At 42.8% G+C, this 16,803-nt stretch overlaps 1 protein-coding gene across 12 annotated transcripts in view; it reads left to right on the forward strand.

Moving 5' to 3' along the window:
- The window catches only part of FMNL2 (formin like 2), a 261,250-nt gene that overhangs the window by 176,757 nt on the left and 67,690 nt on the right, over positions 1-16,803 (forward strand). For all 12 annotated transcript variants that reach the window (XM_049097127.1, XM_049097126.1, XM_049097131.1 and 9 more), the window contains exon 6: positions 939-1,091. In XM_049097127.1, coding sequence (XP_048953084.1) covers positions 939-1,091 — 153 coding nt within the window. The remainder of the gene's footprint in view (positions 1-938; positions 1,092-16,803) is intronic.

Consider the following 16,803-nt stretch of genomic DNA (forward strand, 5'->3'; position numbering starts at 1 on the left):
TAGGACGGCGCTGCCTGGCTTACAGATGACGGTTCTAGCAAAACATTTTATTTTGGTGATGCTGCCCTTACACAAAGTCATACCCTCTATTCCCAATATGTATCGTTAGGGTCTCCTCTGCGAGAGCCACCCGATAGCCACCCAATCTCCCGTATGGTGATAGTTGTAGCTGCCTTTTGTTTATTCTCTGTCTAATCAGGTGTTTCTGGGCAGAACTAGAGGTAGAAACAATTGATAAACTATTTTTTTCTTTTTGAGAAAGCAGAGCTACTGTCTCTGGGAAAATGCATAGAATACAAAGGCCTGACTGTTTAAAAATCTTGTTCCTAAAATTATACAAGAATGAGCAACTTGCCATTTATTCTAACATGGTCAACATGAGTAATAACCTCAAAGAATGTCAGAGAAACACCAGCTCTGCTTTAAAGTGCAGCACATTGGGAAGAGATTCCAAAATCAAAGCAAAATCCATAACTTTGCAAGTAATGTATCACATATGGTTGGAAAAGCACGCTTGCCAACACACTAGGAGAAAATGCTCAGTGAAAATTGATGTGTAGGAATAAATTAGTAGAAGCCTACATATTGACTTGTTAAAGCAAAATGAAGACAGCTGTAAGCTCTTTCCTTCCCTTCCACCATGGCAGTGTCAGCAGTTGGCGACTTAGTAGGCCTTGTAGTAAGATACACGTAACACGTTGCTATTTATTTTTCCCCCCTTGTTCAACTATTCTTTTGCTTTGCCTGGTATTTGTCGTTTTGTATTTTCGAAGCTAACACCGAGTCCGTGGGAGTCCTTTGGGGTTGCCCTTCCGGGGCTCCCTGTTTGCAGAGACCACCCACGGTAGGGTGGACAGGAAGGAGCATGTCATGCAAATCCATGTGTTTGCGGGACTGGGAGCTTTTAAGTCTTCAGCGGCATTTCTCTTTCGTTTTAGTTTTGATTTTGAAAGTGTGGAAAGCACTGTGGAGAGCTCGGTGGACAAATCAAAGCCGTGGAGTAGGTCCATCGAGGATCTGCACAGAGGGAGCAACCTGCCATCCCCCGTGGGTAACAGCGTATCCCGCTCAGGAAGACACTCTGCGCTGCGGTGAGTTCCCTGACTCAGAGGAGGCGGGTGTGTAGGGTGTGTAGGGTGTGTAGGGGATGCGGGGCAGCAGGGGGCCTCGCTCTGTGGGTGATCCTGGGCTGCCTACGCTGAATCTCTCCAACAGCACTTGCGTCTCCAATGATGCCCATGGAAGTTTCTTCAGGGGTTCATGGGATCATCACTTGGGCAACACTCTGCAGCTTTAAATAGTTTTCAGGAAACACCACAACTTCATTAGGCACAGAAGGAAAATTCTACCAAATGCAAGGAATGCAGTGGCCTCCTGCACAGATAATTTTTCAAAAGCAGGGAAATGCTAACTTTGTGATTTAGGCTCCGTTGTCCGGGGAGGGGCAGCACCTCTTGAGATTTGAGGATCTCGAGAATTCCCTGTTGACTATTCATAGTCTTCTCCTCTCCCTTCTTCGAGTGGTAGTTCAGGAGTGTGTTCTGTGGGACTTGTCCCTAGGTGTACGTGTGAAATGCTGTAGTGATCGTTTTTATTAAATAAATGCTTTTTAGGGCAGTGTTCCTTTGGTTAGGTGTGCTCAGTTGCCGACTTCTTGTGTCCCCCTAAGGATGCCCTCTCTAGTCATTCATGGCTGAAATGCCACCGCACTAACGAAGGCCGGTGCTGCCTGCCTGTACGCCTCACAGGTGTGCTACCACTGAGATGGTCGATTCACTCTTACCTACAATCATTCATTCACTGGAAAATATTTTTTGAGCTTCTGTAATTTGCCAGGCACTGTACTTAGCGTGAAGATCCATGGATGGGTAAATCAGGACTTCCGCCTGTCAAGATAGAGGTGGCATCCAGAGCAAGTTCATAAATCGTCTAATAAAATTTTTATTAATAAGCCCCTCCTTCCCCACTGTTGCTTATTCTTTGCAGCTTGAGAACTTTATGTCCCTTATTTCAGGCTTGAGCTGGCAAGTGGATGCTGCTCCTGTCAGTGTTGGAGATCCCCATGGGTACTGGGTCCTTGGTCGTAGGGTCCGTGTGTCAAGTAGCAAATCGCTGAAAATGTGGCTTTCAGACTTTAAATGTGATTAGTCTTTTAATAACCTCTTGTCCCTTTGACTTGGGTTCTGGTCAAAGAAAGTTAATACCTCGATAATGAAGTTCAGTTTTGCTGAAGGGTTTGACATTTGAATATGATGCTTCCAATCAACCTTTCAGATTTTCCGTGTTTGGAAATGCCAGGAATATTAATGGGTTTTGAATGGTTCCGTAATAATGAAGAGCAGTGTTTCATTCCATCTCGTGGTATTTGCAACAGGCCAAGAGCTATAGGACTTGCTAGTCTGCGTCAACTTTACATGTGGACAAGGCTGATTTGGAAGTTGAAGAAAGGGCGTTCGTGCCCGAAGAATTCCCTAATGACCTTCATATGCGAATGGAAACTCTTACCGTTAGTATAGATATAATTATGTGCAAGGAATTTAATTGACAAAGCACATTTTAATTTGCCTTTTTTTTTTTTTTTTTTTTACCATTTCTTACCTGGAATGTATCACATATGGGCCAGCCAAAACCTTAATAAGTATTCATTTTTCTCATTAATAATTGATTATGCCTAGTTTTGAACTACTGAAGACTGTTCATTGAGATCATGTAGTTTGTGGAATAATGAAGGAGGCAATAAAATCTGGGAATTTTTTGATTCAGGGAGGACTGAACCCTAGAAGGCGTGGTCCAGGGAGGGACATCCGTGTCCAGCCTCACTTGCTCGACAGTTGGCTCAAGGTAGACCTTGCTAGAATTCATTCTAAATTGGAAAAATAGACCAAACATGTAGAGAGAGACGTGATGGAAATGCTATTCTAAGAGACTCAGAACCTAGCAGATGTGCCAGAAGATGACCAGCCAAGGAACCAACATCACATTCTTCTGGAGGAACAGAACATTAGGATTTCCTTTGACTCTTCCTTCATGGGCTCTAGGAACTCCAGAAAATCAACGCGGCAGTAACTTTCATGCCTCTTCTTGGCCTGAGGCTTAACAGTGCAGATCAGTGATACTCCAGCACATGGAGTTGTGCCTGGATTCTGACTCTTCCTTGGGTTATTTGATAGCATCTGTGACTTTAAAACAAAACAAAACAGCAATCCGAAGTACAGGCATATGGTACATGTTGCTTTTCATAAACTCAAAGATTGTTTACATTTTTTTTCTCTTCCTCCTCCACCTCCTCTCCCCTTGCTTTGCTCCCCACACTTCCTTCACTTTCTGGCTTTCTTTGCATCGTCCTTTTTCATCCCGCCATCTCAGTGCTGATTGTCTTCTCTTCCTCTACTTTGTTCTTTCCTGTCCTACTGTCTTCTCTTGCTCCGGTTCCATTCATTTCATACGCCGCCACCAGATTGGTTTCTCTGCCTGAGTATCTTCAGTTCAAATGCCACCAGAGCTGCTTCTCCCCCTGTTGCCTCTGGAGCAGCTTCAGTTTACACACTGGTGATGAGGCTTCAAACCGGAAAATCTCGTAAGTCACGGGTGCACATGATACCCACGAGAGCTTGTAGTGCATGGTGGCAGGGCATCAGGACTGCTCCCCATGTTATAATATGATAACGTCATGGCTCACCATCACCCTGTACTGGAGTAAAGCCCACTGCCTTTTACGCTTGGATGCACTCTGTTATCATATTATGATTCCTTAGTTTAAGAATCTGACCCTTGAAGGTGTATGGTCTTAATGTTACAGTTTTGGGGGAAACGATACAAGGGTATTAATTCGTGTTCTGTAGCTTATTCGGGTAGCTTTGTTTGATGGGAATATGTCTTCTGTATCCAAATGCAGATTTTTAGTTTCCTCATCTTAATCTCCAGATAATAACATAGATTCCATAGTCTTGTCCTCTATCACCTGGCAAAAAGTATTAAACTTAGAAAAGGAAATGAGATTTTAAGAAATCTAAAACACTTTACAAATGTTTATTAATGACAAAGAAAACCAGTGCTTTTATTTTATTTTATTTTTTTAAAGATTTTATTTATTCATGAGAGACACAGAGAGAGGCAGAGACACAGGCAGAGAGAGAAGCAGGCTCCATGCAGGGAGCCCGATGTGGGACTCGATCCTCGGACTCCAGGATCATTCTCTGGGCCAAAGGCAGGCACCAAACCGCTGAGCCACCCAGGTGCCCCAAAAACAGTGTTTTTAAACAAAATTTTAACATTGATGCACATTCTCCTCTTTATCTTCAGACTTTATTGTTTATTTAAAATGGATGATTAAAAATTTTAGGGCAGGACATTGACCTTTAGTTATATTAGCTGTTACATTCTGTGTTACCATGAATTTGTCTGCTTGGCCAGTGGTAAAAATGTTGATGTGGATGCAGAGGACCGGGATTGTGCTCCTTGTAAGCCTAGAGCAGGGTGTTCCTTCAGGTAAGATTTCTGTTGATGTGGCTGTAGGTCTAGCTACAATAAGTGATGCTCTATATGCACATGTGTGATGCTAGGTTTTTGAAGACAAAGGTTGTATTAATTCAGGTGTAAGAGAAAGTGATTTTTAAGAACGTTTAATGCCATTAGACTTAAATAAGGAGTGGCACAGACAGTAAATAAACGTTTTGAGTTTTTTAAGAGTTTTTATTTATTCATTTGAGAGAGAGCGAGCCTGAGCAGGACCACAAGCAGAGGGAGAGGGAGAAGCAGGCTCCCTGAGGAGCCAAGAGCCCTATGCAGGGCTCGATCCCAGGACCCTGTGATCATGACCCGAGCCAAAGGCAGATACTTAACCAACTGAGCCCCCCACGTACCCTATGTTTTGAGTTTTTAAAGAAATGCGTGGAATATTCCTCAGCCATTAGAAATGACAAATACCCACCGTTTGCTTCAACGTGGATGGACCTGGAGGGTATTATGCTGAGTGAAATAAGTCAATCGGAGAAGGACAAACATTATATGGTCTCATTCATTTGGGGAATATAAAAAATAGTGAAAGGGAATAACGGGGAAAGGAGAAGAGATGAGTGGGAAATACCATAAAGGGAGACAGACCATGAGAGACTCCTAACTCTGGGAAATGAACTAGGGGTGGTGGAAGGGGAGGAGGGCGGGGGGTGGGGGTGACTGGGTGACAGACACTGAGGGGGGCACTTGACGCGATGAGCACTGGGTGTTATTCTGTATGTTCATAAATTGAACACCAATAAAAAATAAATTTATATAAAAAATAAAATAAATAAATGCGTGGAGCACTAGGAGCCTGCAAGAAGGGGTCAGATTTTAATTGGGACTTTGGGTGATGGCCAGAGCTGGTGTTTGGGCTGAGGAAAGTGCTTCTGGTGGAAGTAAAGTGAAGAAGCAGGAGATGAGCAAAAGCTTACAGCAAAGATGAGGCATGTTTGGGAAAAAGGGGAAGAGCCTGTCTTTTCTAGAACAGAAGCTTTGTGACGGGGCAGAGGGTGATTTAATGGAGAGATTAGGTCCTATACATCCAAACAAAGCTGGAAAGGCCTTGTAGGTCACTCCAACTGACCCCAGTGTGTTGAGGAAATCAGGATCCACATTTCCTCTAAGATGTTAACTTCTGTAAGTATTTATCCCTATGATTCCCAGAACAAATTTCACTGTTTTTCCTGAGCTTACTATGTTAAAGGAATGAGATCTCCTGAATAGTCACCATTCCATTTACCCCCTATATCTTTAGTGAATTTACACAAAGAGATGGACTTTAAATTTAGATCTTTGTTGATGCATATTTTTTTTTCATGGAACTGATTTTTTTTTAGAGTATTTAAAAATAGTCACAAAGATGTAGATAACATTGGTATAATTTTTATTGGGAAGAAAAGCTGAGTGTCACCTCCGTGCTAGGCACCGTTCTAAGGACCTTCCGTGATTTACTGCTCACAGTGGTTTTATAAGAGAAATAAATAGGAGAAGTTTCTTCTCCCTGAGAAGAAACTGAGGTCTCTGGTGGTTAAGCAGCTTGCCTGGGATCAACCAGTGAGTATGAGAGGGAGGATATGAAGTGAGCTGGCTCAAATCCAGCTTCTAAGCCATATTATCCTGCCTGCTTATGCACAGGATGATTTTTTTTCTCTACCTTCAGTAAGAAACCTGTTTTCACATCAGGGTGTGCACATGTCTTTACGGGAGTTGTGCCCTGCAGGAGGAGCATTTGCTAATACTTCTCAGAAGAAGTAGCCTTTTTCTACTTCAGGCAAAGATGCCGAGGAGCTCGTAGAGACCCCAGTCAACATGCTGGTCGGTGTAGCTGATCAATCTAGCTATCACAAAACAGAAACATGAAAAGGTGTTTCCTAAACAAATGACAAGAGTAAGACAAAAAGTTCTGTATTTATGCAATTTGACTGTCACCTATTTGCAGATGGGATGGCATTCAAAGGGAAGGTTGTTAAAGAAAACAGTCTTTTTTTTTTTTTTTTTTTTAACCAAAGGGGAGATTATGAGTGAGGTTTTCTCAAAAAAAAATTTTATAATGTTTTGGAACAGACCTAAAACACATGTAGTATATACCTATGAGTCCGTTAGGGAGAGGCCACATTATAAAGAATCTTGAATTTTCGAGTTTGGTTTCATTTGTTCGGCAGTGGCATCGGAAATCGTATGAGGTGGTTGATCTTTTCAAGTGTGCAGAGCCTGGCGAATGTACTGGATGTTGAGTGGGGGAAGATTGCTGACACTTGGACCTATGCAGAGGGTATCCGACAACCTAGGACATAGAGCAAAGGCCAAGTAAGATGTTCTGAAATTGACTCGGTGGTCCCAGTGGTAAAGAGAACGTTTTGTATATGATTGAAGAGAAAGAGAATCATTAGTAGAGACAGCCAAGTTGGAATCTGGAGGGGTCTCAGGCATGATTCGTTGGATACATCTCGTCAGCGAGGCGCCGTGCCAAGCCCCTTCTCTCCAAGGAGCTACCTGCGTCCTGCAGACCAAGTCCCTCGCGGGCCGTTGGCCCATATGCCGTCGATGAGGCTTTACTGCAATAGATACTTGGGTTCGCGGCAGTTTTCCTGATCATATTCAGATAATGTGGGAACACAACTCTGTACCCGTTTGCTCATAAAGTAAGAGGTATTCTAGAAGAAGACTGGAGCTCTTGGAAGCCCCTTCAAGTTCTTTTATTTCAACAGTAGCGTTTTACCTTGAATTTTAATTGTTGGGGAAGAAAGTCATGTAACCTCTTAGCTTTGAACCATTATAATAGGAGGTTAGAAAAAAAATCTCTGAATTGTGCATTCAGAAGCTAAAGCATTTTTTTTCATTTTGATTCACAAGGAGAACTCCGTTCTGATCATTTGCCAGTTTGTGTAAATTAGGTGTGCAATTTCTAAAATGATAGCTAGTCTCTGTTTGCTTCCCTCTTCTGCCCCCAAGTTATACAAAATCAACTCAGATCTTTAATGGTCTTCGTTATTGGGAGTTGTAATCTGTATTTTTGTTCTAATGTGTTCCTCCTTCTTAACTCAAACTTCCTGTATGGGAAGATACTGAAAAATCTATTTCCATAGAATCCAACTTAAAGGAGGAAGAAACTATGAAGAAAAATAGATTAAAAGTTATTCTCAAAGCTTGAGTTCTCTCTGTTCATCAGATTAGATGGCAGGTACTGACTGAAATTTTCATTACCACTGAATTTAGAGAGAAAAGGAAAATAAAGAATAAAGACAAAAAAAATAAAAAGGTAAAAACAAAAAGCAAGAGAAAAGAAGTGGGAGAAGAAAGAATGAGGAGACTGTCATTACAGGCAGCATTTGAATATTATTTCTTTTTTAAAAATATTTTATTTATTTATTCATGAGAGACAGAGTCAGAGACACAGGAGAGGGAGAAGCAGGCTCCATGCGGGGAGCCTGACCAGGACTCGATCCCAGGACCCCGGGGTCATGCCCTGGGCTGAAGGCAGATGCTCAACTGCTGAGCCCCCCAGGTATCCCTTGAATATTATTTCTGGGGGAAGAGAAATGTTGAAGAAACCCCTTAACCTGATAGACTTTTGTCCTGAAGATCTGAGGTTCCAGAAAATGCAGTAATTATCTATAAAATAAAGGCTTTCTAAATTTGCAGACTTTGTAAAAAAATAATCTGCAACGACAGACTTTCGGTTTTACTCTTCAGCACATTTTCTAAGCAGAGACAACCGAAGGTATTGGGCTGTTGTGTTTCAGATTTTTGTATTCTTTTGTTTATTTCAAGTTGAGAAAAGAGAAAAAATGTACTTGAGTTAAGAGTGTACACATTTCGGCTTTTCAGCTAGGAGCTTGTTTTAATGGCCCTGCTAGTGACAGTGGTGACAGCTTTAATTAGAGCTTGTGGTGCATATGCCACACTGGCAGGTGGGTCAAACCTTTCCCGCTCTGAGAAGCTCCGACTTCACTTGTTTCACCTCTTCGTCGGGTCTTTTCTCCGATGGAAGACCAACTGAGAGAGGCTGAGATATGGAAGTCGTCCGGCCGGGGTACTGCTCACAGTCCTCTGGTTGGCAGAGACGAGGCTCAGGGACCGGACGCACCTGTTGTGAGATTACATTAATTCCTGTAAAGAACTTGGCTCAATAGTGAGTAGTCGGTCAATGCTAACCACATAGGATTGAGGGAAAAATCGAAGATGCCTCAGGAACTTCCTACAGCTGGTCCAGGACCTTTATCCACAAGACTTATCAGTATGTGAAGGGTGCTTTGCCAACATGCTGGGGCTGCAGAAAGATACATAAACTATTTGTATATGGTCCATGGCTGCTAAAGGACCCATCTTCATGAAACCTTTTGGGAGGTATTCAAGGATTATTAGTCCCATTTTACAGATGAGAAAGCCAAGGCTCAGAGAAGTTATCTATACTTAGTGATAGAGCCAGAATTTTTTTTTTAAAGATTCATTTATTTATTCATTCATGAGAGACACAGAGCGAGAGGCAGAGACCCAGGCAGAGGGAGAAGCAGGCTCCATGCAGGGAGCCGGACTCGGTCCCGAAGGCAGGTGCCCAACCCCTGAGCCACCCAGGTGTCCTAGAGCCAGAATTTGTGTGTTTTTTTTATTTTGTATTTTTTTATTTTGTATTTTTTTAGAGCCAGAATTTGTAATTAGTCTTCTGACTTCTATGTCAAATGTTTTTATGACTTGATTGAGAAAATACGTGTGTGTGTGTGTGCGTGCGCGTGCACTCCTGCACCCTGACTTTTGTTAAGTGTCATGAGTATAACCAAAACCAAAGTATGGAGCTTTAGAAGCTAGAGTGAACAGTAAAACCTAGGGAAGATTCGCAACGTGGTCTGGATGTGCAAGAGCAGTAGGACTTGCAGGATAGACTGTGGAAGGGGGGGTGGGTGTTGCGAGCCATGGCTCAGTGGTAAGACCACATGGTTTGTTTAGGAAACAATGAATAGATGAGTCTGGCTGGAAGCAGTTTAGAGCCAGTTTATGTAATATTTTGAAGGCCAGGCCAGGAATTGTCATTTTAGCTCATTGGCAAAGATCTATTGAAGGCTTGTGAAAAGAGGGCGATTTGGGATAAACATAGAAATATTTCTATTTAAAGGTCACAGGAGATAGGCGGTTTCCTTGAACAGCCTCACACGGGGATATATATGGATTAATTAGCAATTCAGTAGCAAATGCCTTTGTCAAAGGGAATTCAGTGAAAAACCAGAAAGTTCAGACTCTTCATGTGATGAATTGGCAGCCTGTTTGTTCACTTATTCCATTCAAAAAGCATATATGGAAATCTTTTGATTCACAGGTTCTGTTCTAGTTGTTAGCTGGTCCTGTGATGGGAAATGTAGATAAATGGAAAATTTCAGTAACTAATAAAAAAAGGTTCCTTAGGAGGTTTGTATGCCTCTGTCTGTGTCTCCCTCCGCCCTCCTTATCCTCTGTTTCCCTTTCTCTCTTTACCTCCACTTCGAACTGTCTGGATTCAGCTCTTTGAGCTCTGTTTCTTTTGGCTGCAGAGACCATCAGAAAGTGCTTTTGCTTCATTTTTCTCAGCATCATATATTTTATGAGTTTAATTGATAGAAGAAATATGCCCAAGTGATGTCATGTCTGAAGGGTAAGAGAGGAAACCTAAAACCCCAAATCTTGGTAAAGTTATATTAAGCCCAGACCTTGGAACCATAAAAGACTAATAAAATTATGCCAAATTGTGTGACATACCCAGTTGGCATTGCGTCGCAGTTGAGTTGAACCCTCACCTTCACTTCTAAGGAAGTTCTAATTACTGAGTTTTATTTATTTATTTTTTATTTTTAAAAATTTTTTTTCTGAGTTTTATTTATAGGTAGATATTAGCTTGATTATCTGAATAGTTAGACTGTTTGAAAATACTGTTTGTAAGAGAAAAAAATGTGCCCTTTTCCAGTTGCCATTAGGGCTTCGATATTACCGACTTCACACTTATTGGCAAGAACAGTCTATAGACTTTCAAAAAAAAACTTTTTTTTTTGCCAGACTCTGAGAAAGTCTGGTTTAGGTCAGACCAGGAAACACTCATTCAAGCTTCTACAGTAATTTGTTGTCTGTGGATAGTTCGGGGTCACGGGGGGAGGCAGACCTGTACGCACGCAGCCCACCCACGAGAGGAGGTCTGAGTGTCCAAAAAGAAGTATATGTAGTTAAAACAATGGGTTGCCGACCAGGCTTATTTCAAGGTATCGCCAGGTGAGCAGCGGCTTCCCTTGGCGTTTACCAAGTGCTGGATGCTTTGCAGGCGTAGATCCCTGCACGTACCCACCGTTGGACAATCTGGCTTTTGTTCCGAAGCAGTGTCCTTTCTCCTGTACCTCCAGAATTCTCGTGGACACGTTATGTATCCTTCATTCTCATGTTCATCACCTATTTTTTTAAATATACTGGTTTTATTTATTTTTTAAAAGATTTGTTTATTTTAGAGATGGAGGAGCAGAGGGAGAGGGTGAGGGAGAGAGAGTTTTAAGCAGACTCTGTGCTGAGCATGGAGCTGGACACGGGGCTCGCTCTCAGGACCCTGAGGTGACCTGCGCTGAAATCAAGAGGCGGACGCTTCACCGGCTGTACCACCCAGGCATCCCATCTCCTTTTATTTTTTTATGGTCTTAAGAACACTTAACATGAGATCTTACCCTCCTAACAGATTTTTAAGTGCACAAATCAGTACTGGTAACTTCAGGCAGAGTGTTGGGCAGCAGATCTCTAGCACTTACCTTGTGTAACTGAAACTTTATACCCATCGACTAGCAATTTCCAGTGTCCCCCTCCACTCAGCCCTGGCAACCACCGTTCTGTTCCGGCTTCTAAAAGTTGGGCTGGGGACGCCCGGGTGGCTCGGCGGTTGAGCGTCTGCCTTCAGCCCAGGGCGTGACCCTGGAGACCCGGGGTCTAGTCCCACATCGGGCTCCCTGCGTGGAGTCTGCTCCTCCCTCTGCCTGTGTCTCTGCCTCTCTCTGTGTCTCTCATAAATAAATAAAATCTTAAAAAAATAAATAAATAAAAATAAAAGTTGGACTGTTTTAGATACCTTTAAACAGGCTCATATGTTTGTACTTATTTCACTTAGGACACCTCAGGGGTCATCCCTGTTGGTACACGTTGCAGGATTTCCTTTTCTTTTTTTTTTTAAACCACTAATATTCCATTGGATATATTTACATTTACTTTTCACTTTTTATTTTGATACTGTTTAAAATTTGAAAAAATTAGAAGAGTACAGTGATCCCTCTTATGCTCTTTATACAGATTTAAAAATTATTAATATTTTGTTTATTCTGTTTATGCATCTGCTTTTGTAAACATACACCCTTTCTAACCCTTTGAAAGCAGGTTACAGAATTGTGCCTTTTCCCCCCTAATTATCCCAATGTAGATTTCCTAAGGCAAAGACCTACTCTTATTAACCACGACACAGTGACCAAGATAAGAATGTTTCAATATTGACACTTTCTTAGTCCAGTCTGATTGTTTCATCAGTTATCCCACTGTCTTCCATTACTTTTTTTTTTTTTTTTCATTTTTATCTGTCCGGGATCCAATGCAGGGATCATTTAGTAGTTGTGTCTGTGTAGCGTCCTTTAACTTGGAACAGTTCCTTATCTTTGCTTTGTCTTTCATGACTTAGTGTTTGTGTGTGTGTGAATATATAATATTTTTTATGAGCTCTAATTGTATAATGTGGAACTTTCAGATGTACAGCCTGTCGATTTGAAGAATTCATGTATTGCAGCATGATTAACACAGTAGCATCAGCTACCACCGCTGCTGTGTCACATAATTATTATTTTTTTTAACCACATTTTCCTTATCCACTCATCTGTTGATGGGCGTTTGGATTGTGTTTGCGTCTTGGCTGTTACAAATAATGCTGCAGTGCGTACAGGTGTGCAGATGCCTCTTTGAGATTTTGATTTCAATTATTTTGGATAAATACTGGAAGTGAAGTTGCTGGATCATATGGCAGTTGTATTTTTGTTTTTGAGGGGAACTCCTTACTTTTTCCCATAGTGTCTGTATAACTTATATCCCCCCTCCCCCAACAGCACTCAAGGGTTTTAGTTTCTCCACATCATTGCCAACACTTGGAACCTCTTGGTTTTTGTTGTTGTTGTTTTGTGGGGTTTTTTGGTAACAGTCATCCTGACGGCAGTGAGGTGAATGTCACATTGTGGTTTGACTGCATTTCCCTGATGATTAGTAATGTTGAGCATCTTTGTAGATACTGTCGGTCATTTGTACGTCGTCTTTGGAGAAATGCCTGTTCGAGTCCTTTGCCTATTCTTTAAGTTGGATTATTTGTTTTTTTTTTTTTTCTTTTGCTGTTGAGTACTGGGGTTCCTGAGAGGTTTTGGATATTGATGTTTTGCAAATATTTTTTTCTATCTTGTAGGTTACCTTTTACTTCATTTCCTTTCTGTGCAGAAGCCTTTTAGTTTGATGTCGTCCGACTTGTCTGTCATATCCCTAAACATGAGGAGCTAGTTCCTAATGACCATAGCTTCATTTCTGACCCTCTCGTAGTGAGCAGCGGTTGAAGGACAGCACAGCATGAGTCTAACCAGAATCTAACCAACAGTATGTGTGACTCAGGCTGCCAACGTGTGCCTGGCAGGGGAACTTCTTAGGGTCTGATCTGTAGTAGGCAGATTCCAGGCAGCAGCTGCCCTGGCTTTCCTTTGCCAGGCTTGCCAGTCTTTTTTTTTTCCGGAGGCAAAATTTCAGGTTTTGCTTGCCTTGTCATTTCTTACTAGACTAAGTCGGCGGGTTGGAGCTCACTCATCCGTCATTCTGCTGAAGGGCTTTTAAAACCAACACCTCCTTTCCCGGTGGCACCTGCTACCACTTCTGTGCAGGTCGAGCCGTTCACCACCTGCTTCTCAGCACATTCGTTGCCGCGCATGAAGCAGGGGCTCAGATGGCACCTGTCACAGTGGCACTAAACAGGAAATGTTTTGTTTAGTGGTTCTTAAAAGGCATTTGTAGAAATTGCTGAGCTTCGTGTGCCTGTTATCCTAGCCTTGACTTAGGACTTCTTTATTATTTCGTGTACGTATAACTGCTGGTGCCTACATTTAATGCAAGTGATTGGAGCCATTTATGTTTGGTTTTGATCTTGAGTCCGTTTTGTGATCTGGTTTTTTTCCATAGTCACAGAATTTTTTGAATTCCAATTGGCAGCTCCTCCAAGACAGTGTCTCCTCTTCAAATGCTAGGGGAACATTTTAGTTTTAATTCAGTGCTTTGGACAGGATAGCGGAGAGTTCTCAAAGTTAATGAGGAAGGTCTGGGAAATTTGGTGGTATTGGTTTCCCTTCTAAGGTTTTGGTCAAAATGACTTCTCAAAAGACAGGCTTTTCTTAAAATTCTTGAGACCTCAAAAAAAAAACAAAAACAAAAAACAAAAAACCTAAATATTCATCTCTCTCTCTCTCTCTCTCTCTTTTTTTTTTTTTTTTGTACAAATGGCAGGCGCTCCAGAAATTGGACTCGGGGCTGTTCTCTGCCTTCTGGAAACCATCTCTTATATCCAGGCATCCAGAGCCCCAAAGCTCTGTGTGCCCAAAGGCGAGAAGAAAGGTTCTCAGGGCAGCCAGCATTTAGGGACTATGTTCTGGTGGTCCCGGCATTGGTTTCCCATCCCTCCACTAAATAGTCTGTCCCCTTGTTTTTTCCTCTGGAATCTGAGAGTGTTCCCTCCAACCCTCGTGTCTCCAGGAAGCTGCCCTGAGTCACCAGAGAGGCCTGATTGTTTCAGGACCTCATTAGACCTGCTCTCATTAACACATATTCAGAAGGACTTTCTTGGGCAGAAAGTGGTCTCTAAGCGTCTGATCTGGACGTTAGGGACTCTCTGAATGCTGTCATCCATAAAAACAATGAGGCAACTGGCAAAATATGCCAGAATCAACTTTTTCAGAATTCTGGGAATTAGCTAGTCTTGCAGCAATCTGGGGAGCTTTTATTTAGGAAAAACAAGTGAATCCTGGTGTAAGAACAGCTGGTTTTGTGGCAGTTCACTTGCCCTGACTCCCCCTGCCACCCCCCCCAGTTCCACAGAAGCCTGGAAAACCAGCAGCTCCGTAATCACAGTGAAAAACCATCAGCCTGGCAGCCGGCGGACGGGCCGAAAGGAAATGAGGTTCCTTCCAAGCCTGTCCTCCGCCTCCTCCCACATTAAGCTGTGATGCACCGTGAGAGTGAGAACCGGCCAAGAAGCCAGTTGTACGCCGCTGTTACGGGAACATCCCCATGAGCTGTTGACGGAGGCTGGGACCCATCAGAATCCCATGGGACGGGAGTGGCTCGGCTGCCTCAGGTGTCCCAGACCAGGGAAGCCAGTGCTGCCTCTCGGGGACAGTAGCACAGTGAACCAGACACGCTCGGCCCAGGTAGCCTCTGTTTTATGAGGTTTCATCATGACTTCAGGAAGGAAAGATCGTAGCAGTTGTTTCACTGCGCATAATTCTGCGAGGGTACATGTGCCAGTTCCCTAGATTCCCAGAAGCTCCCGCACCTCCTGCGGAGTCACACACCGAACCCCGCGTAAAGCTCAGGTCTGTCCAGAGAGCTAACCTAGGATGACGCGCTCGTGAAGGGCGGACGCAGGCCAGTCTCAGCTGCGGTGTGTTGTACCTCATTTACGTGCGTCGGCGTGACTGTGCCTGCAGCGTGTGCTTGGGATGGCTGGTCTTGAGCTCCCGGAGTTTTTAATTGGTGACTGATGATGACTGTGATCTTCCAGCCTGACCTTGAGGGAATCTGCGTAACGTGTACATGTGGTGAGCCCCGTGGCTCACTGGTCACCGTCGTCCTCTCTGTGTGCAAACCAGTAATCCTCGTACTCAGCCTTCTGGATGTCCGCATGGACATGCGCAGCACCAGGGAAAAAGATTTTTTTTTCAAAGTCCAGTTTTTCTGATGATACTGAGTGCTTTTGTTTCGTGTGTTGTGGTGGAATTGGGCCTACACCATAGAAATGTGAACCCTGCTTTATGAAGGTAGAGACACCCGCTTTCCACCCGAGAGGCCTTTGGGGAAACATCCTCCAGGGTGATTGAAGTGGAAAAGGCATCGTGATCACACCTTAGCTCTCTCGACCATCCACAAGTGCTGTTTTTATGCAGCTTTTCCCCCCTCTGTTTGGAAAGTCACACAAATCCACTGTAGAAAACTAGAAATACAGACCAAAGTGGTGACTCCAAGGATCACAAGAGATGGGTACGTTTTAAATCCGTCTTGGTAGCAGTTCGTGTTCAGTGATGCTCATTATCATGTCACTGTTATGAGACTCACCCCACAATTTGTCCATTCTTTTTAGATTTACTTCTTGAATTAGAACCCTGTTTAAAAGCAACTTTCATGTGCCTAAAGACCGTTTCCTGGAAGAGGTCTGTGTTAGCTCCGTCAGACCTGGCTTGATTGAGAAAAGGTTGATTCTATGGGGATTTTGAGTATGATACCCTACAGGAGAAAATGACCTCCTTCGGGTTGACCTCCTACTGGTCAGCTCTGTACCATGTTGTCCTGTGCAGGGGTGTGTCCTGCTCAGCTTATATCCTACATGGAGACGTGCATGCAGCGGAAGGTGGGGCTGGGTTTGATGCGCACCGAGCACGTTTCATACAGGGGTTATCAACATACTTCTCCATTGCTTCCTAAACTAAGGCAGAAGCAACATCTTTCATTACCTTTCATTTTTCCTTAACACTAGTAGGGTTTAGCATAAATAGGAGATGCTTAATAAAAGCAACTTTGGAGCTTAAGCACAAGTTTTGGGTTGATTTCCTGTGGCTGATAGAGAACATCAGAAGCCAGTACTTGAAGTTTTTATTTAAATTCCAGTTAACCCAGTATAATGTTAGTGTCAGGTATACAGTATAATGTTCAGCCCTTCCATACGTCGCTCCGTGCTCATCACGACACAAGCTCCTTAATCGAGGCCAGTACTTTAGATTGCTCACCTTGTCCAGGTAACCTTGTTACAGTTAAGTGGATCCAGGAAATTGTTAGTCTTAACTCTTGTTGGTATTTTAGGTCAACTTAAGAGGATCTATTCAAATCAGCTACACAGGGACATGTTTTTTGGGTACTCCAATACATTGGAGCTGAATTTAAAAGTATCCAAAAATTTAAAAAAAGGTGATGTTACTCAGTTGATCATTAAAGCAAATAAACTAAATGTCTAGTTAAATAGATTTAAATCTATTAAACATGCACAAAATGTGCGTGTTGAAGTGTAGAGTAATGCACATGCTAACCCATGGC

The sequence above is a fragment of the Canis lupus genome, chromosome 19 (genome assembly GCF_003254725.2).
Source record: "Canis lupus dingo isolate Sandy chromosome 19, ASM325472v2, whole genome shotgun sequence".
Taxonomy (NCBI): Eukaryota; Metazoa; Chordata; class Mammalia; order Carnivora; family Canidae; genus Canis; species Canis lupus.